The sequence below is a fragment of the Bos indicus x Bos taurus genome, chromosome 8, assembly GCF_003369695.1.
Source record: "Bos indicus x Bos taurus breed Angus x Brahman F1 hybrid chromosome 8, Bos_hybrid_MaternalHap_v2.0, whole genome shotgun sequence".
Taxonomy (NCBI): domain Eukaryota; kingdom Metazoa; phylum Chordata; class Mammalia; order Artiodactyla; family Bovidae; genus Bos; species Bos indicus x Bos taurus.
In genome coordinates this window covers 34,569,638-34,592,243 of record NC_040083.1, presented here as the reverse complement: position 1 = coordinate 34,592,243, position 22,606 = coordinate 34,569,638, and the positions used below count along the sequence as shown (strand labels likewise).

Sequence of the window (22,606 nt, the reverse complement as noted above, 5' to 3'; positions counted from 1 at the left end):
ACTCATAATAATTGAATCCATGTCTATTCAGGGCTTCCCTGATAGCTCAGCTGATAAAAAACCTGCCTGCAATGCAGGAGACCCCAGTTCAATTCCTGGATGTGGAAGATCACCTATAAAAGGGATAGGCTATCCACTCCAGTTTGCTTGGGCTTTCCTGGTGGCTCAGACAGTAAAGAATCCACCTGCAATGTGGGAGACCTGGATTTTATCCCTGGGTTGGGAAGATTCCCTGGAGGAGGGCATGGCAACCCACTCCAGTATTCTTGCCTGGAGAATCCCCATGGACAGAGGAGCCTGGTAGGCTATTGTCATGGGGTCATAAAGAGTCAGACATAACTAAGTGACTAAGCACAGAACACCTATATCTATTCAGGTCATTGTTTTGATTTTTTTTTTTTTAAAGAAGATCATTTAACTAAATGGTTTCCTATCATTAAATATCATAGGATTTCTTTTATAACAGAAGCTGAGCTAGCCAAGCTACTTGTATCATTTATTAGCTTGGATGACCAAAAGGAGACGAATTAGAACAAAGAATTTAATACACAGGATGTGAGAAGACTTGAATAAAACTGTTACAGGAATCAAACTTAACTAGACAAAATCAAGATAAGAAGTAAAACAGACTGACATATTTTTTTTTTCCTTTAAAATGTAATGTTTGAACAATGGTATGTATGTAAAGTTAAAATCATCTTTGAACATACCATCTTAAATTCTTTTAAAATATCTGCAATAAAGTCAACTCACAAAGCCAATTATAATAAATAATTTTTGTCATGAAACTGTGTATTTGAAAAGTGATTAATACAGTTATATATTGCCTTTATTTTGATATTGTGATAACTTAAGAGTCAATAGAACTGTACCTTTATCCTTAGAACTGGACTCGGGACAAATGATTGGTTCAAAACTGGGAAAGAGTCTGTCAAGGCTGTATATTGTTACCTTGCTTATTTAACTTAAATGCAGAGCATACTGTGTGAAATACCAGGCTGGAGGAAGCACAAGCTGGAATCAAGATTGTGGGGAGAAATACCAACAACCTCAGATATACACATAATACCACTCTAATGGCATAAAGTGAGGAGGGACTAAAGAGACTCTTGATGAGAATGAAAGAAGAGAGTGAAAAAGCTGGCTTAAAACTCAACATTCATGAACAAGATGGCAGAGCAGTAGGAGGACTTGGAGTACGGGTCTCTCCATGGATACATCAGGAATACACCTTCCGAAACAGAAGAGCATGCTGAACACCAGCTAAGAGAGGACAGGAGTACCTGACCAGTGGAAAAGAATATATAGAACCAGGCAAATCTTGGTAGGAAGAAGGAACTAGGGTGAAAAGCAGGAGTGTTAGCAGAACCAGAACTGCCCTTGGCGGGTGGGGGAACTGAAGCAGGGGGCCCAATCCCCACATGAGGTGATTGTCTGAGTCAGAGGAGAAACATTTAAGGCTGAGAGGGAAACAGCTGATCTGTGGCAGCCTAAATGGAATGAGAATCAGACAGTCCTTGTAGTAGCCATACATACCCTAGACAGGGACGCAGATCCCCTAGAAGGCGCAGGGGTTGGAGCTGGAGTTTAGGGATTGTGGAGCAATCCCAGGGTGAGGGTTTCTGTTGACTGCAGAGAGACAGATGAAGGGGGTGTGAGGGAGGAGACTGTGGTGGAAAGCCAGGCAGCCATGGAAGCAAGGCAATACTGCTGAGTCACATGTAGAGGGTGGAGACATCACCATAGCCTCTCTCTCCCCACATGCCAGCATCAGCAGCTGAACAATAGAGAGGCTGGTCCATTAAATGCCTGATGCACTGAACTATAGAGTAGGACCCCGCCCCCCACCCCAGGGAGGGGCCCTCTATGTGCCTGACTCACCAATCAACAGAGAAGGGCTCCAGGCAAGGGAGACCTCCAAGTGCCTGAACGTGTAGAACTATGGAGAAAGACTAGCCAAAGAGGCCTTCTGATCACCAGCTACAAGAGGCTCAAAAAAAAAGACTGATAGGGCCATAACTCCTGCAGTGGAGGCAGTCCATGTCCCTACATACTTGGTGCCTCCAGGGTCCCCAGAAGCCAGGCAACTGTGGCACCTTCATGCTCAACTCTCACTGTGGCAACGCTGCCACAGGCAAAAAAAAGTCCTGCATCTATCCGCGCAAGGTCACTTCAGTTGTGTCTGGACTCTTTGCGACCCTGTAGACTGTGGCCTGCCAAGCTTCTCTGTCAGGGAGGGGGATTCTCCAGGCAAGAATACTGGAACATATTGGCCAATATTGGTTGCCATACCCTTCTAGAGCACTAAATTTCCTTCTGCTCTAGTCGCCAACTCCCCAAGTACCTGGTGCTGCCAGAACCCCTCCAACTTAAGTAGCTGCACTGCCTCCACACCTTGCCCTCACAGGAGCAAACCTAAGTCATCCAGGGCAGCCTCAGGAGCAAACCCCAGTGGACGACCCACATGTAGAGGTGGAAATAAAACAACAATTGAAATCCAGGGGCAGTGTGGCTAAAGAAGAAGACCCAAAACCTTCCCACCAACTATGCAAGCTTCAGATTAAGTCCACACGATCAACTAGGCAGACTCTGTGCCTATGTATTATATAAAAGGTCACTGAGAACTCCCCCAAAGAAATAAACTAGTTCTGTGCGGGGAGCTGCCCGTGAGAACGGGGTCCTTTGTCCGAAGGACACAGCTCTGGGAGCTGCCTCAGTCCTTGAGGGTTTGCTTGCAAACATAGCTCTCTGTCCCGCCACCCCAGAGATTAGGCGCTTCCAGGCACCTGGAGTTCTGTGCAAACTTCTCACGCACAGAGAAATGTTATCTGGTGTAAGAAATAATAACAGGGAGCCATTCCCATGCTCTCAAGATTTCTTGTGACTGTTTGTAAGATGTATAGGCTAACCAAGAAAAAATGTCAACTGTTTTGTCTCTCTCACGCTTTTCTGTATAAATATGAGATGTTGAATAAAGTTGGTGTCAGACTGCGTCCCTTCGTGGTGACGTGTCTGAACCTCTCGACCCCATCTTTGTAGTCTCTTGCTTTAGTTTCTTTCTTAGCCCCGCCGTGCACGTTCTCGGGACCTGATCGACTTTGCTGGCTGGCTCCGGCAGGTGGCGCCCGAACAGGGACCCGAGAATCGGAGTGCGACGACGGCCGCTGCCCGCCAAGATTGAGGTAAGTAAAGAGGAATTCCTAAGTAATTAAAAGTAAAGGGCAGGGAGGGTGATTGTCGAGAGTAATAAATCATGGGACAAGGCAATAGCCGCCAGTTATTTGTACATATGTTGAAAACTATGTTAAAAGGTAGGGGAATTCATGTAAATAAGTTACAGCTAGAAAAGTTTTTACTTTTTATTGAGGAGGTTTGTCCTTGGTTTCCAGAGGAAGGAACAGTTAGTCTGGAAACTTGGAAAAAAGTAGGAAAACAATTGCAGACATATTATTCCTTACATGGTCCCAATCGTGTTCCTGTGGATGCTTTTTCTTTGTGGACTCTCATAAGAGACTGCCTGGATCCTGAACATGAGGGACATAAAATTCAAACGGCTCTCAGGGATTCCACAGGACCCGAAGTTACAGAGCCTTCTGCCCCATCACCTGAGCCGCTTTATGCTGTGCCTGAGGGAACAGCTTATAAGGCTGGAGGGAGTGATGATGTGTTAAGCTCTGATGAACAGAAAGAGTTAAATGAACAAGCGGCTCAGAACCATAGAGAGGATATGCCTTGGGAGATGATGGTTAACATGGAATCCCCCTCAGGAAAAGGGGAATTAAAGCATTCAGGGCTTTCTGAAGAACAGCTGGAGAATTTAATTCAGAAGATTGTTATAGCAGTAAAAAAGGATGCACAGGGAGACTCCCACTCCAGCCAGCCTGTGCCTCCAGCATATCCTCCCTCGGTTCTTGCTGGACTCGATCCACCTCCGCCTTTCGTAGAACCGCGAGAGCTTATATCTATTCCTGCTTCTTTGCCCGGTGAAAACATAAAAATTAAAAGTGAGATATTATTATCTCCTCTTCAACAAGCAATTAAGCGAGCTAATGAAGAAGGAGAACATATTCCCGGGTTTCAGAAATCTATCCAGTGTTTGAAAATGATCAACAGCAGAGGTATTATGAGCCGCTGCCCTTTAAGCAACTGAAAGAGTTAAAAATGGCTTGTGCACGATATGGCCCGACTGCGCCGTTTACTCAGGCTATTATAGAGGCTTTAGGAAATCAAAATCTGCCACCTAATGATTGGAAACAGGTTGCTCGAGCTTGTTTATCTGGAGGAGATTATTTACTATGGAAATCTGAGTTTGCTGAGCAATGTGGGATCACAGCCGATATCAACCGGCGACAGGGACTGAACACCACTTATGAAATGATGGTGGGAGAGGGAGAATATCGAGACACTAATAGTCAACTTAATTATTTACCTGGAGCCTACCCTCAGATTAGTGCTGCGGCTCTACAAGCATGGAAAAAGCTTCCAAATTCTGATAAAAAGACTGAAGATTTATCTAAAATTCGCCAGGGGCCAGATGAGCCATATCAGGATTTTGTTGCCCGCCTGCTTGAGACAATTGGTAAAATGATAGGGGATGAGCAGGCGGGGATGGTGTTGACTAAACAGCTTGCTTATGAGAATGCCAATTCGGCTTGTCAAGCTGCCCTGAGACCTTACAGGAAAAAGGGAGGCTTATCTGACTATATACGGATTTGTGCTGATATCGGCCCTTCATACGTTCAAGACATAACTTTGGCCACGGCATTACAAGGGTTATTGCCTTAGCTGGTTTTAGTGGACGGCTTGATAATCATTATCCCTCAGATAAAATTTTGCAATTTGCTCATTATCACCAATTTCTCTTCCCAAAAATCGTTGTTTCTCAGCCCCTTGCCGACGCCCTAACTGTATTTACTGATGGCTCTTCTAATGGAATAGCTAGTTTGATTATACAGGACAATACTACCACCTGGCATACTAATTATAAGTCTGCTCAAGAAGTAGAACTATTTGCCGTTTTTCAGGCTTTGTTACAAATTTCTGCTCCATTTAATTTATATTCTGACAGTCAATATATCATAAGAGCCTTAAACACTATTGAGACTGTTCCATTTATTGGTACCCTGAATTCTACTATCCAAACTCTTTTTCGTGATATACAACATTTAATTTGCTCCAGAGTTAATAAATGCTATTTTGGTCATATTCGTGCTCACTCTGGACTTCCTGGACCTTTAGCACGAGGCAATGCTTTGGCTGATGAAGCTACACGTATGATATTTCCTTCACTGGAACAAATGGCAAAAACTTCCCACAGCTTACACCATCAAAACAGCAATAGCTTAAGACTTCAATTTGGCATTACTCGAGAAGCTGCCAGACAGATTGTTAAGCAATGTCAAACGTGTCCTCAGTTTTTTAGCGTCCCCCACTATGGAGTTAATCCTCGAGGATTGTTGCCAAACGATATATGGCAAATGGATGTTACCCATATTCCTGAATTTGGTAAACAAAAATTTGTTCATGTTACTATTGACACCTTCTCCGGCTTTTTACATGCCTCTCTACAATCCGGAGAAGCTAGCAAACATTGTATAGCTCATTGCATTAAATGTTTTGCTGTTATGGGAACCCCTAAAACCATAAAAACAGACAATGGTCCAGGATACACTGGAAAAAATTTTCAATTATTTTGTACGCAATTGTCTATCTCACATAAAACAGGTATCCCTTATAATCCTCAAGGTCAAGGAATTATTGAACGGGCACATCAAACTCTCAAACATCAATTGCAAAAACTAAAGAAGGGGGAATTGTATCCCAATACCCCCTCCAACTCTCTAAACCATGCTTTATTTGTTCTAAATTTTTTACAATTGGATATAAGTGGCCGTTCAGCAGCACAGCGATTTTGGAACTTTGATGCACAAACAATAAGACCTAAAGTCTTTTGGAAAGACCCACTTGTAGGAAAATGGTATGGACCAGATCCAGTACTAATCTGGGGACGAGGGCATGTTTGTGTTTTCCCACAGGATGCCGAAGCGCCGCGCTGGCTGCCGGAAAGGTTGGTACACACAGCGGAGACAGTCTCTAGCAAATCAGATGAGGAGACTGACAATTCAAGAGCATGATGAATTACCATCTCGGCAACAACTTCAGGCATTGATGCGAGAGGCACAGAATCGTGTTGCGGTGCAGGGCGATCCGATATCGCCTTTAAGCTTCCTGATAACCTTATTAATTATCTTAAATCAGATTAACACTGCACACTCTGAAGAATATTCAAATGCTTACTGGGCTTATTTTCCTGACCCTCCCCTTCTCCAACCTGTGGGCTGGGAGGGTCAGTCCATTCCCATATACACTAATAAAACTGTTTTATTTCTTGCACCTTGTTTAATTAAAAAACTGATTGATGATCTATGGATCATAAAGGCTTCCATCTATGGAAATGGTCTGCAGTTAAAGGAACATAAGCGTGCGCCTATATAAAAAGAAAGGGGGAGATGCAGGGAGCTGCCCGTGAGAACGGGGTCCTTTGTCCGAAGGACACAGCTCTGGGAGCTGCCTCAGTCCTTGAGGGTTTGCTTGCAAACATAGCTCTCTGTCCCGCCACCCCAGAGATTAGGCGCTTATTTACTGCAGGCACCTGGAGTTCTGTGCAAACTTCTCACGCACAGAGAAATGTTATCTGGTGTAAGAAATAATAACAGGGAGCCATTCCCATGCTCTCAAGATTTCTTGTGACTGTTTGTAAGATGTATAGGCTAACCAAGAAAAAATGTCAACTGTTTTGTCTCTCTCACGCTTTTCTGTATAAATATGAGATGTTGAATAAAGTTGGTGTCAGACTGCGTCCCTTCGTGGTGACGTGTCTGAACCTCTCGACCCCATCTTTGTAGTCTCTTGCTTTAGTTTCTTTCTTAGCCCCGCCGTGCACGTTCTCGGGACCTGATCGACTTTGCCGGCTGGCTCCGGCAGTTCTGTTAACTGTGAACATCGGAGGCAAGGACACACAGAAGTAGGACCAGATTAGAATCTGAGCTGCTCCCACAGCATGTCCAGAGATCAGTGCAGTGTTGGAGGGCATCCTAGGGAGGTGAGGTGGACTGTGACTCCCAGTGAGGGAGGGGACTCTGACAGCACTAACTCAAGAAAAACATTTATTATTCTTATGTTTTTACTTGTTCTGTAGATTCCTTTGTATTATTTTTCTTTTTTTCTCTCCTCTGTTGCAGTTGTCGATTTTATTGGCACTATGAAATCTGATCTAATTAAGCTTTTGAGCTTTCTTTTTTTTTCCTCAGTCACATTTTCTATTGCTGTTATAAACCTCCACCTCTACGTTGGGTTTTTGCAGTTCTGTGTTGTCCTTTTTTTATTTTTCCTCAATTTTAATTTTTTATCTTTTAAACCTATTATTATTTTTTCTACGTTTATTTCTTTGTTTGCTTTTTCTACTGTTCATTTCCCCTTGCAGTTAATCTTCAAAGTGTATAAATCTTCTTTATCTACCTCTATTTAACTTTGCACATCTTTCTTTTTTTCCTTTCCTCTCAACACATTTGTTAGTTTCATTTTCATTCATATGTGTGACTGAATATGCATATGCATATGCATATACATATGTGTGACTGAATATGCATGTGTATATTCAGTCACACTTTTTATTGTTGTTATAAACCTCTGCCTCTACACTGGGCTTTTGCAGTTCTGTGGAGCTTACTTTCTTTTTTCCTTTTATCTTTCTCCTTCTTTTTTATTTTCTTTTCACTTTTTTATAGTTTTAATTTTTTTAAACCTATCATATTTTTTCTGTTTTTTCCTTTATTTCTTTTCCTACTGTAATTTTTCCCTTCACAGTTAATCTTTAATGTATATAAATCTTCTTCATCTACCTCTATTTAACTTTGCAAATCTATTCTTTCTTTCTTTCCTTCCCTCTCAATATGTTTGTTACTTTTGTTTTCATTGCTTCATTCCCCACTTGGCATCTTGCTTTAGTTTTATTTTCCAGTTTGTGCTTTAGTTAATTTTGTTAACTAATAAATAAAAATTTTTATTTCCTTTGTTTGCTGCATCAATCTACTGTACTTCATTTTGTTGGACTGTTTTGACTTTTCTCATGGGTATATGTGTATATTCCATTATTTTAATTATTATTTGCCTGATTTTGTAACTGCCATTTGTCAGGGGTTCATCTTTGGTTTCTCCTGTTTGGATATTTGTTTTAATCTCACTTAATGCCATAACAAACCACTTGTGGAATCTTCCATTCTCAGCAGAGATCAACCCCTGAGCCTTAGGAGTGGAACCACTGACTTCAAGACCCTAGACTACCAGAGGACTAACCCTAGGGAATATCAAATAGTGAAAACTCACACAAAAGAAAACACCTGAGAACAAGACCTGGCATCACCCAACCCCAGTAGCACCCTGTGCAGGACGCCTCATCTAAAGAACAAATAAAACAAAAATACAACCCAATCATCAGCAGACAGAATTACCACCTCACTCAGCCTTACCCATCAGAGGAAAAACAAACAAACAAACAAACAAAAACTCAGCACAAACCTCACCCTATAGGAAGCTTACACAAACTAGTGGACCAAACTTAGGAGGGAAGAAACCAAAAGGAAAAAAGAATTCAACCTTGAAGCCTTCAACCTTGTGAATACTCAAACACAATAATTTAAAAAAAAAATTAAAAAGGCAGAGAAATGAAGGAACAAACTAGAAACACAGAAGTATAAATAAATGAAGAGGAAATAGGCAAACTACCTGAAAAAGAATTCAGAATAATGATAGTAAAGGTGATCAAGAACCTTGAAAACAAAATGGAGAAAATGAAAGAATCAATTAACAAAAACATAGAAGAATTAAAGAATAAACATTCAGAGGCAAACAATACAATTACTGAAAATAAAAATACTCTAGAAGGAATCAATAGCAGAATATCTGAAGCAGAAGAACAAATCAGTGACCTGGAAGATAAAATGGTGGAAATAACTCATGAAGAGCAGAATAGAGCAAACAGAACGAAAGGAACTGAAGATAGTCTCAGAGACCTCTGGGATAATATCAGATGCACCAACATTCGAATTATAGGGGTCCCAGAAGAAGAAGAGAAAAAGAAAGTGTATGAGAAAATTTTTAAAGAGATTATACTTGAAAATTTCCCCAACTTGGAAAAGAAAACAGTCAATCAAGTCCGAGAGGCACAAAGAGTCCCATACAGGATAAACCCAAGAAGAAACATGCCAAGATGCATACTAAACAAACTAAGAAAGAAAGAATATTAAAAGCAGCAAGGGAGCAGCAACAAGTAACATACAAGAGACACGCTATACACTTAACAGCTGATCTGTCAACAGAAACTATGCAGGCCACAAGAGAATGGCAGGATATATTTAAAGTACTGAAAGGGAAAAATCTACAACCAAGATTACTGCACCTGGCAAGGATATCATTCAAAATTAATGGAGAAATAGAAAGCTTTTCATGTCAGCAAAAATTAAGAGAATTCAGTACCACCAAACCAGCTTTACAACAAGTGCTAAAGGGGCTTATATAGTCATGAAAAACAAGAAAGGAAAAAGATCTACAAAATCAGCCCAGAACAATTAAGAAAATGGCAATAGGAACACATATATCAATAATAACTTTAAATATAAACGGATCAAATGCTCCAACCAAAAGACACAGACTAGCTGAATGGATACAAAAACAAGACCCATATATATGCTATCTACAAGAAATGCACTTCAGATCTAAAGACACACATAGACTGAAAGAAAAAGGATGAAAAAATATATTCCATGCAAATGGGAAGCAAAAGAGCTGGAGTAGCAATTCTCATATCAGGCAAAACAGACCTTAAAATAAAGAATATTGCAAGGGATAAGGAAGGACACTACATAATGATCAAGGATCAATCAAAGAAGACGACAAAACAAGTGTAAATATCTATGCACCCAACATAGGAGCACCTCAATACATAAGACAAACACTAACAGACATAAAAGGAGAAATTGAAAGTAACATGAAAATAATAGGAGACTTTAATACCCCACACACACCAATGGACAGATCATCATAACAGAAAATTAATAAGGAAACACAAGTCTTAAATAATACAATAGATGAGATGGCTCTCATTGATATCTTTAGGACATTACCTCCAAATGCAGAAGAATACACCTTCTTCTCAAGTGCACATGGAATATTTTCTGGGTTAGATCACATCCTGTTCACAAATTAAACCTCAGTTAATTTAAGAAAGTTGAAATCATATCTAGCATCTTCTTCGACCACAACGCCATGAGACTAGATATCAATTACAAGAAAAAAACTGTAAGAAACACAAACACATGGAGATTAAACAATATGTTTCTAAATAACCAACAGGTTATTACTTAAGAAATCAAAAGGGAGATCAAAAAATTTCTAGAAACAAATGACAATGAAAACACGACAACACAAAACATATAGGATGCAGCAAAAGCAGTTCTAAGAGGGAAGTTCATAGCAAAATTATCCTGTCTCAAGGAACAAGAAATACATTGAATAGACAACCTAACTTTACACCTAAAGCAACTGGAAAAAGAAGAAGAAGAAGAACAACAACAACAACAAAAACCCCAAAATTAGTAGAAGGAAAGAAATCATAAAGATCCGAGCATAATAAATGAAAAAGAAATGAAAAAAACAATAATAAAGATTAATAAAACTAAAAGCTGGTTCTTTGAGAAGATAAATAAAATTGACAAACATTTAGCCAGACTCATCAAGGAAAAAGGAGAGTAGAATCAAATCAACAAAATTAGAAATGAAAAAGGAGAGGTTACAACAGACAATACAGAAATACAAAGGACTATAAGCGACTATTATGAACAACTACATGGAAATAAAAGGAATAACCAGGAAGAAATGGACAGATTCTTAGAAAAGTTCAATCTTCCAAGACTGAACCAGGAAGAAGTAGAAATTATGAACAACTCAATTACAAACACTGAAATTGAAGCTGTGATCAAAAATCTCCCAAAAAACAAAAGCCCAGGATCATATGGCTTCACAGGAGAATTCTATCAAACATTTAGAGAAGAGCTAATTCCCATCCTTCTAAACAACTGTAGAGGATGAAACACTTCCAAACACATTCTATGAGACCATCATCACTCTGATACCAAAACCAGACAAAGACAACACACACAAAAAAGAAAACTACAGGCCAATATTACTGATGAGCATAGATGGAAAAATCCTCAACAAAATTTTAGCAAACAGAATTCAGCAACACATCAGAAAGCTCATACACTATGATCAAGTTGGGTTTATTCCAGGGATGCAAGGATTATTCAACATATGCAAATCAATCAACATGATACACCATATTAACAAATTGAAAGATAAAACCATATGGTAATCTCAAAAATGCAGAAAAAGTCTTTGACAAAATTCACCACCCATTTATGATTAAAACTCTTAAAAAAATGGGCATAGAAGGAAGTTACCTCAACATAGTAAAGGCCATATATGATAAGCCTAAAGCAATTATTCTCAATGGTGAAAAACTGAAAGCATTCCTCCCTAAGATCAGGAACAAGACAAGGGTGTCCACTTTCACCACTATTATTTAACATAATTCTGGAAGTCCTAGCTACAGCAATCAGAAAACAAAAAGAAATAAAATGAATCCAGATCAGAAAAGAATAAGAAAATCACTCAGTTTGCATTTGACATGATACTGTACATAGAAAACCCTAAAGATAGTATCAGAAAATTACTAGAGCTAATCAGTGAATTTATAAAATTTGCAGTATACAAAATTAATTCACAGAAATCACTTGCATTTCTATATACTAACAATGAAAAATCAGAAAGAGAAATTAAGGAATCAATCCCAATTGGATTGGAACAACAATATAATATAATTTCTTGCAACAAAAGGAATTAAATATCTAAGAATAAACTTACCTAAGGAAACAAAGAACTGTATACAGAAAATTATGACACTAATGAAAGAAATCAAAGAAGACATAAACAGATAGAGAGATATTCTATGTTCCTGGATAGGAAGAATCAATATTGTGAAAATGACTATACTACCAAATGCAATCTACCAATTCAATGTGATTCCTTATCAAATTACCAATGGCATTTTTCACAGAACTAGAACAAAAAATTTCACAATTCATATGGAAACACAAAAGACCCTGAATAGCCAAAGCAGTAACGAGAAAGAAGAATGAAGCTGGAGGAATCAACCTTCTTGACTTCAGATTATACTGCAAAACTACAGCCATCAAGACAGTATGGTACTGGCACAAAATCAGAAATATAGACCAATGGAACAAGATAGAAAGCCCAGAAATAAACCCATGCACCTATGGGTACCTAATTTTTGACAAAGGAGGCAAGAATATACAATTGGGCAAAGACAGCTTTTTCAATAAATGGTGCTGAGAAAACTGGACAGCTACAGGTAAAAGAATGACACTAGAACACTTCCTAACACCATACACAAAGATGAACTCAAAACAGATTAAAGACCTAAATGTAAGACCAGAAACTATAAAACTCTTAAAAGAAAACATAGGCAGAACACTTGATGACATAAATCAAAGCAAGATCCTCTATGACCCACCTCCTACAGTCACGGAAATAAAAACAAAAGTAAACAAGTGGGACCTGACTAAACTTAAAAGCTTTTGCACATCAAAGGAAACTATAAGCAAGGTGAAAAGACAACGCTCTGAATGGGAGAAAAGAATAGCAAATGAAACAACTGACAAAGGTTTAATTTCCAAAACATACAAGCAGCTCATACAACTCAATACTGGAAAAACAAACAACCCAATCAAAAAGTGGGAAAAATACCTAAACAGCCATTTCTCCAAGGAAGACACAGATGGCTAACAAACACATGAAAGGATGCTCAACATTGCTCATTATTAGAGAAATGCAAATCCAAACTACAATAAAATATCACCACACACCAGTCAGAATGGCCATCATCAAAAATTCTACAAACAGTAAATGCTGGAGAGGGTATGGAGAAAAGGGAACACTCTTGCACTGTCACTGGGAATATAAATTGACGCAGCCACTATGGAAGATGATATGGAGATTCCTTTAAATACTAGGAATAAAACCACCATATGATCTAGCAATCCCACTCCGAGGCATATACCCTGAGGAATCCAAAGTTGAAAAAGACACATGTATTCCATTGTTCATTGCAGCACTATTTACAATAGCTATAACATGGAAGCAACCTAAATGTCCATCGACAGATGAATGGATAAAGAAGTTGTGGTAAATGTACACAATGGAATATTACTCAGCCATAAAAAGGAAAGCATTTGGTGGCTTAGCTGGTAAAGAATCCACCTGCAGTGTGGGAGACCTGGGTTCAATCCCTAGATTGGGAAGATCCCCTGGAGAAGGGAAAGGCAACCCACTCCAGTATTCTGGCCTGGAGAATTCCATGAACTCTATAGTCCATGGGATTACAGAGTTGGACGTGACTGAGCAACTATCACTTTCATAAATTACTTAAAAAAACAAAAACTTGGAAGATAATGACAATCTGAAAGAACCAACAGTTGGAGTCTTCATAAGTAAGTAAGAATTTATTTATAGGGCAGCAATGGGGAAACAGACATAGAAAATAGACTTATGGACATGGGGAGAGGGGAGGAGAGGGTGAAATATATGGAAAGAGTAACATGGAAACTTACATTGACATATGTAAAATAGATAGCCAATGGGAATTTGCTGTATGGCTCAGGAAACTCAACAGGGGCTCTGTATCAATCTAGAGGGGTGGGATGGGGAGGAAGATGGGAGGGAGGTTCAAAAAGGAGGGGATATATGTATACATATGGCTGATTTATGTAGAAGTTTGACAGAAAACAACAAAATTCTGTAAAGCAATTATCCTTCAATAAAAAGAAAAAAAAATCAACATTTAAAAACCTAAGATCATGGCATTCAGTTCCATCACTTCATTGCAAATAGAAGGTGAAAAGGTGGAAAAGTAACAGATTTTATTATCTTGGACTCTAAAATCACTGTGAACAGTGACTGCAATCATTAAATTAAAAGACTACTGTTTCTTGGGAGGAAAGTTTTGACAAATCTAGACAATGTATTAAAAAGCAGAGGCATCACTTTGCTGACAAAGGTCCATGTAGTCAAAGCTATGGTTTTCCCAGCAATCATGTGTAGATGTGAGAGTTGGAACACAAAGAAGGTTGAGTGCCAAATAATTGATTCTTTTGAATCATGACTGCTGAGAGTCCCTTGGACTATAAGGAGATCAAGCCAGTCAATTCTAAAGGAAATAAACCCTGAATATTCACTGGAAGGACTGATGCTGAAGCTGAAGCTCCAGTACTCTGGCCACCTGATGCTAAGAGCCAACTCCTTAGAAAAGAACCTGATGCTGGGAAAGATTGAAGGCAGGAGGAGAAGAGGGTGACAGAGAATGAGATGTTTGGATAGCATCATCGACTCAATGGATATGCTGATGCTGCTGCTAAGTCTGGAGAAGGCAATGGCACCCCACTCCAGTACTCTTGCCTGGAAAATCCCATGGATGGAGGAGCCTGGTGGGCCGCAGTCCATGGGGTCGATAAGAGTCGAACAAGACTCAGCGATTTCACTTTCACTTTTCACTTCCATGCATTGGAGAAGGAAATGGCAACCCACTCCAGTGTTCTTGCCTGGAGAATCCCAGGGACGGGGCAGCCTTGTCTATGGGGTCGCACAGAGTCGGACACGACTGAAGTGACTTAGCAGTCTATGGGGTCGCACAGAGTCGGACACGACTGAAGCGACTTAGCAGCAGCAGCTAAGTCACTTCAGTCGTGTCCGACTCTGTGCGACCCCATAGACGGCATCCCACCAGGTGTCTTTGTCCCTGGGATTCTCCAGGCAAGAACACTGGAGTGCGTTGCCATTTCTTTCTCCAATGCATGAAAGTGAAAAGTGAAAGTGAAGTTGCTCAGTCATGTCCGACTCTTTGCGACCCCATGGACTGTAGCCTACCAGGCTGCTCCGTCCATGGGATTTTCCAGGCAAGAGTACTGGAGTGGGGTGCCATCGCCTTCTCCGCAAAAGTGAGTCAGAGTAAATTCTGGGAGATGGTGAAGGACAGAGGAGAGTTGTGTGCTACAATTCATGAGGTCACAAAGAGTTGGACACAACTTAGTGACTGAACATTAACAACAAATGCTTAGAATATTGTTTAGTTCAGGGCTTGGATGAGTGTCTTGTGTAAAGTGCCCGCCAATGTATCCCTTTAGAATTGCTTTTCTTAAAGTTCCCCTTAGCAAGAGAGCGTCTGTTTACATTAAGTACCTTTAAAAATATTGCCATTAAACTTACTAAAATATTATTCTAGATGCCATGCTCCACACTAGATGCTGTCCTCTTGATGAGGACCCTCAAGAGAAATACATTATCTCTGCATCAAAACAGCTTTACAAGTACAAAAGGTAAAATCTTCTAGGTAAGATGAATAATCAAATACCTTCATGAATTTGGACTTGAGAAAGATTTATTAAACAGAATACAAAAAGCACTAACCAAAACAGAAACGATTGATAAACCAAACATTAAAATTAAGAAATCATCTTCATCAAAATACAAGTTTAAAACCCTGAAAGGGCAAGCCATAGAGACAGAAAAGATATATACAATGTATACAACAAACAAGTGTCACACACTCAGAATACATGAGTATATAAGAAACTTGTTAATCATAACCAAAAGTCAGACAAGCCTAAAGACAAATGTGAAAGGGAATTCACAGCATTTCACAATAAAAGGAATTCCAGATGGCCACTGAGAATCAAAATATAGTATAACCATACAATGAAATAATAATCGGTGATAAAAACAAATGAAGTACCAATACATGCTAAAATATGAGGGACCTCAGAAACATCATGCTAAATGGAAGATTTAATCACAAAAGACAATTGGTATGATCGCATTAATATGAAAAGTCCAGTATAGGTAAATCCATAGAGTCAGAAAAAGAGAATAAAGATTTTATAGGGGTAGAACTATGGGGAAAAGGGTGGGTATACTGCTGATTTTATTTCAAGGGTAATGAAATATTTGAAATCAAATAATGATAATGCTTGCATGACTTGTAAATATATTACGACTTGTGAATATATGGTTATATGACTTGTGAATATATTGAAAACTGTTGACTTGTATGTTTTAAATGGGTAAAGTTTGATATAAATTATATCTCCACAAAATTATTAAAACAGATGGAATAAAATTTTTAAAGTTATAATAAAATCAAATAAAATAGAAAAATAATGTGGTCCAGCAACATCAGTCATCATAAACTAAAATCATAATTATAAGGCAGAAATCATTAGGTAGTCAGTGTAGGGTTAGAGCCTAGGTTCCTTTTCTAATTTCAATTTTAATTCTCTCACAAAAACATTTTGCTCCATTAGCCCAAAGCTATATTTGCTGCTCCAGTTTCTAGGCATTCAGAGGAATGCCTCTCTGGTCTGGACGGTCATAAAACATCCATACCCAGGACAAGACAATCATTAACTGCTGTCCAGTCTATCAAGGAGAAGAACTCCAGGAGGACCATTAGCTCTTAAACATACAATTGGCCCCTATATAATGGTCTGGGGTCTTGAGAAAGGGTTGAGGGATGGTTCACAATGTCTGGAGAAACTGAGAAACTAAGGGATCCAAAAAAGCCATAAAAATGGTAAACTGGACATTGCAATATGCAAATTTATTGGTCAAAAATGACATATATTAAAGTCACAAGCCAACCAAAATTGTACAGATCAATAATAGTCAAGATATACAACTGATATAATCCCTGCCTTTTGGGGGCTCTTCCCTGTCTCAGCATCCATGCTGAGAACTTTGAACTTCTATCCTTAAAATAAACTTTGCTTGTGTGAATGTTTATTTTGCAAGTTTATGGAATTTGTTCTTCGGCTCCATGAACAGAATTTGGTTTTCCCATTTCAGTTACATACAATTACCAGTGTGAACTTTTATACACAGAGGGCGACTAACAAACTCTAGCAGTATCTACTAAAGTTGAACAGATGTATATTTTCTGACCAAACATTTCAACTCCTGGTATACAATCACTAGTAAGAGCTGGCAATGGTAGAAAGTAACTAGAATTTAAAAGTAGGCCAGTACTTGTTTGTTAGTTTGCTTGCTTTTATGAGAAATGAATTATTCACAAGCTCAAAATGTAGGTCAACTGTGATGCTAGGTTGCCACACTTCGTACCGGAGGAAAAATATTGCAGCATGATGATATTCTCTTGCAAAAAAAAAAAAAAAACAATATAAGTAAATGTAAAATATGGAAAACATTTCTCACAGAATTTAGATTTCCTTTTATACCTAGCCTATACAAAATTCATAGTACAGCCCTCATATGATTGTGCCTTCTATGTCCTAGGGCAGCAGCTGAAGCATATGACTAACAATGGTATTTCAAATCACTCAACCACTAGCCTTTAAAGGTAAATGAGATACTGAAACGTTGTATTACTTGATAATTATGACACTAGGCTTATTGTAGTATCATGACATAAATTCAGATTGAATGTCAACAGACAACAGAAAGCAGTTATAGGTCTGACTTGTGCTCACCTCTATGGACTACTGTCTAGCTAAGTCCCATCTCCCTTCTTGCCAGGAAGTCTGGTCAAAGCATCCAAAGGTTGTCATGATTTTCTTTCTGCCTATTCTTCCTTTTCCTTTTTCTTTCTTTCCTTTTTTAAAAAAGAGACACAGATATAAAGAACAGACTTTTGGATACTGTGGGAGAAGGCAAGGGTGGGATGATTTGAGAGAATAGCATTGAAACATGTATATTAACATATGTGAAAGAGATCTCCAGTCCAGGTTTGATGCATGAGACAGGGCACTCAGGGCCTGTGCACTGGGATGATCCGAAGGATGGGATGGGAAGGGAGGTGGGAGGGGGGTTCAGGATGGGGACACATGTTCACCCATGGCTGATTCATGTCAAAGTATGGCAAAACCACTACAACATTGTAATTAGCCTCCAATTAAAAGAAACAAATTAATTTTTAAAAACATTCATTCTTTTATTATTTAAAAAAAATTTTAACTGGAGGATAATTGTTCTATAATGTGTTCATTTTTGCCTTAAAACAATGAAGATCAGCCGTGTGTGTGTGTGTGTGTGTGTGTGTGTGTATCCCTCATTCTTGGGTCTCCCTCCTTCCTACCTCCATCCCACCACTCCTCATCCTTTTCCAGTTAATTACAAAATGGTTATCAGAATGTTGAGAATTTAAATTGTGTCCCATAACCTCCTATTTATTACTAAAGAAATAGTCAAAGCATTTGAGGTAGAAATGCACAAGCAGATGGTATGTACCTTTCATTACTCAAAAGTAGGTTCTCTCTCACATTAATATATTGGGTATGGCACTTTAGAACCTTATGGAAAGTTATTTGATAATATATATCAATATAGTTAAAATAACCATAGTCTGTGACCTATAATCCATAGGGAGATTCTACACTCATCTAAGAATATGAAATGTACCCAAATGAAGAAAAAGGCATTCATCATAAGTATTATTTATAAAAATACAAAATTGTACTAAAATTTGAAAAAAATGGTAAAAAGCAAAATTAAATAACTAAGGGAGGCACTACTTAGAGCCAATTAAACTAAATTTTCAAAAATTTCTTATGATATAAAGAAAAAAATACAGGGCATAGACTATTTTTTAATTGGAGGATAATTGCCTTACAATGTTTCATTGGTTTCTGCCATACAAAAATGCAAATCAACCGTAATTATATATATATATATATATTTTTTTTTTTTATATATATTATAGATATCTATATATTCTCTCCCTCACCCTTGAGCCTCCCTCCCTCCTCTAATCCCACCCCCAGGACATGGAATTATAAATAACTGTACCATCTCTATCTCTCTCTATATATATATACAAACACACACACACATATACTATATGTAAATATATAATCGGGACACAGAATGCTGACCACTATTTCAGGAAACAAAGGATGTTGAGGCCATTAAGTTATCTGCCACTGTAGCCGCCCATGATAGTACACACTTAGGGGATTCAGGATGGAAAGGAACATGATATTTGCCCTAGATACCTAAGGTGTATATCAAAGGAATATTTCATTAAGCCCAGATTCTTGCATGTTCATATACATTTTTTTTTTCTTTAAGATAAATCTCTTTGCTCAGCTACTTGGTTTATTTCTGCAAAACTCCTATATATCCTGGCTCTTCCCTTATCTCTTCAGAACAGTCTCTCAGGGCTATCCAAGGGCTTAATTCCTTACTAAGTCTGATGAATAAAATATAATTCTCAACTTTAGGTTGTACATTTATTTTTTTAGTAATAATGACATTTTATTAAGAACAAGGTAAGGGAGTAATAAAGAATATTGTATATAACAATTGACTGGTTCTGTTTATTCTTAGATTTCAAAAGGTCTAAATTAAATAGCTGAAAGATGTAAATAAGAAAAAATGGGGAAATAATAATGAAAGTGTGATCATTTTAGTCTCTAATGATTTGCATTAGTTTCTCATTAGTTATAGTTTCTCATTAGCTATAGGATAAAAATTCAACTACTTATCATTGGATCAGATCAGATCAGTCGCTCAGTCATGTCCAACTCTTTGCAACCCCATGAATCGCAGCACGCCAGGCCTCCCTGTCCATCACAAACTCCCGGAGTTCACGCAAACTCATGTCCATCGAGTTGGTGATGCCATCCAGCCATCTCATCCTCTGTCGTCCCCTTCTCCTCCTGCCCCCAATCCCTCCCAGCATCAGGGTCTTTTCCAATGAGTCAACTCTTCGCATGAGGTGGCCAAAGTATTGGAGTTTCAGCTTTAGCATCATTCCTTCCAAAGAAATCCCAGGGCTGATCTCCTTCAGAATGGACTGGTTGGATCTCCTTGCAGTCCAAGGGACTCTCAAGAGTCTTCTCCAACACCACAGTTCAAAAGCATCCATTCTTCGGCGCTCAGCCTTCTTATTGTTGCTGTAGTGTCACTATTAGGACTTTTTCAATTGAATTCATGCTGTGACTAATCTTAATGTTAAGCTGTATGCTGATCTTTCTTCCTTAAAACTCACTTTTCCTTTCTACCTCCCCAAACTCTTACTTATTTTTATGTTCTACTCTATACAATTTTCTAGTATTAGAATGTGCTATATTTGAATTATGCTTTTATTTTATTGAATCCAATGTCATAGCACATCTCTAGTTTGTGCTATACATGAATATGATTAGAATATGTCAGGGAGCTGAACCATATGATCTTAGGAACTGCTCCTGGCAATATGGTTCCATTCCAGAAGTATTCATCTCTTCCAAGTTTAAGTCGCTTTTTCAAGAGAAATATGGCTCAGTCAAAGATTTTCTAAGTAAACCATTTTCACAGCCATGCATATGAGGAGAGTATTGGCTAAAATATTAAATATGATTATTGATATTTTTGCATATATTTTATATTTAAGATCTTAGCCTTCTGTACACAGCAGAAACTTACTAGAAATAAATTCTGTGCACAATTTGTGCACAAAAATTAAAATTTATTTATCATCAAATTTTTACCAAAATTTGTTTGATGTTTTAGTTAATGCCATATTAAGGGAAAGTATATTTACTTTCTTTCATAATAATGGTTCAATACTTTTAATTCTATCTTAAGATTTACAAATTCTAGTAAGTATATAGAGACAGTAGTAAACTAGCAATAATATGAAAAAAAAGTTCATTGCAATATTGAAAGTCTGGAGGAGGTTGACATTTTCAATCTGAAACAAAATTAATTTCTAGTTAACTAGTAATTCTGTATGACAGATTCGAGAAAGACTTAAACAAAGTTATTATTCCTGTCCTTAGTGAAAACAAGTGTAGAATACAGTGACTACTAGTGATGAAAATAATACTTAACAATCAATATTAGTCAATGGAAAACAATGAATTGCTGAATTTCCTTTTTTTGCTTTTCCATTAATTACTGACTGGCAAATCAAATCTATTTCCTAACCATAAAATATACATGAGGATTTTAAATTTATTTAATGAAAAAACTGCTTTACTAAGATTAATTATCTAATACCATAGAAAACTAAATTAATGCAGTTACATTAGCACTGGGGGCTTCTTGAGTATTAAATCCTTTGCTTGATACTTAAAATTCACTATATACTTAATCTTTGGAACAACCCTAATGGGTTGATATTATAATCTTCCTTTTAAATTGAGAAAACAAACTTAGAAAATAAACTTGGTGGCCCATATTGACCCAACAGGAAAGTGGAAAAGACAATCTTTGAGCCATGGTATATGTGTCTCGAAACACTATCATCTCAGGAAAAAGGAGACTCAATATGGATTTTGAATTACTTTTAAATGCAACATATTTACATAGTAATTTCCTTCACTATATACATAAATGACATATCTACGCTTACTCTGTCATGTTTATGTAATGCACCCTTTTCCTCTAAAATAATGGCAGTGTGTGGTTTCCATTAATGTTTCTGGGATCATAGGTCTGTTTGTTTTACTGTTGTTTTTGTTTTGTTTTGTTTTGTTTTGGTGGCAAATGAAGGGGGGGATGAGTTTCACACCCATCTCAGTGTATATCACTGGTTAGCATAAGGAATGCATTGCAGAATTTATGAAATTGTTTATTTTAAAGTAATAAATGAATGAAAATTTACTATAAGAAAAAAATCATTCTCCTTAATCCCTGAAGCAAATCCTTCTCATTATAGAAGTCACTTATTTTTAGAAGAAATAGATCATAAGGATTAGGCTATTTTTCTTGCATTAGAAGAAGAGTTAGACAATTTTTGTCAATGTTCCAAGCTGTCAACTTTGATTTCACATACTAAAAGATGAAAATTCTATTTATTAGAAAAGCATTTAATTGTAAAACATTGGTTAGTTGAATTATATTTCATTAAATTCTATCCAATTTTCTTTTGGTATAGTCAGTAGTCTGTTGTCTGAAGAATTATCAAAGAGACTGGCATGTCCTGGCATTTTGAAACTTGAAATTTAATAAGATAAATACAAGTGTTGCTCTAATTGCTCACTTATAGGTTTCTCAGATGTAGATTCTTAAAATTATTTTTATTTATTCCTCCACTTTATTTACTAAATCAAACAATAACTAGGCTACTATCAAAGCAAAATACCTTATTGCTAACAAGTACCTAGCATAAGGCTAGTTTATATAACATATGCATTTTTTTAGGGAGGAGTGTACTTATGCCTCAAAAAGATATACCATTGTAGCAGTTTGTGATCCTAAGTGTGAAGATTTCAGAGACTTGCAGTACTCTTGATTTACACGATTGCTATTAAAATTTTACTTTGAACTTACAGAAGCATTTCTTATACCTCACCAAACACCTCCTAAAATCTAATATTATTTAATTAGTGATCAGTATTCCAAGTTGAAGATAAGGACAGAGAGAGAGGGAGGACAGTCATTCCTGAAGTTCCTTCTGCTTTGACCAGGGATCAGGAGT

General features: G+C 37.7%; 3 protein-coding genes across 44 annotated transcripts in view; 2 read left to right on the top strand and 1 right to left on the bottom strand.

Moving 5' to 3' along the window:
- Positions 1-22,606, bottom strand: part of PTPRD (protein tyrosine phosphatase, receptor type D) — a 2,534,232-nt gene that overhangs the window by 1,809,907 nt on the left and 701,719 nt on the right. The window lies entirely within an intron of this gene.
- On the top strand, positions 3,066-6,564 carry LOC113897040 (endogenous retrovirus group K member 25 Env polyprotein-like). The gene is made up of 2 exons (XM_027549307.1): positions 3,066-3,182; positions 6,036-6,564. The coding sequence occupies exon 2, from the start codon at positions 6,037-6,039 to the stop codon at positions 6,493-6,495; it is 459 nt and encodes a 152-aa protein (XP_027405108.1). The 5' UTR covers positions 3,066-3,182; position 6,036; the 3' UTR covers positions 6,496-6,564.
- LOC113897038 (endogenous retrovirus group K member 7 Gag polyprotein-like) lies at positions 3,176-5,643 on the top strand. The gene is given in 2 exon segments (XM_027549303.1): positions 3,176-4,079; positions 4,082-5,643. Coding segments are annotated over 2 exon segments (1,530 nt in total). The 5' UTR covers positions 3,176-3,253; the 3' UTR covers positions 4,786-5,643.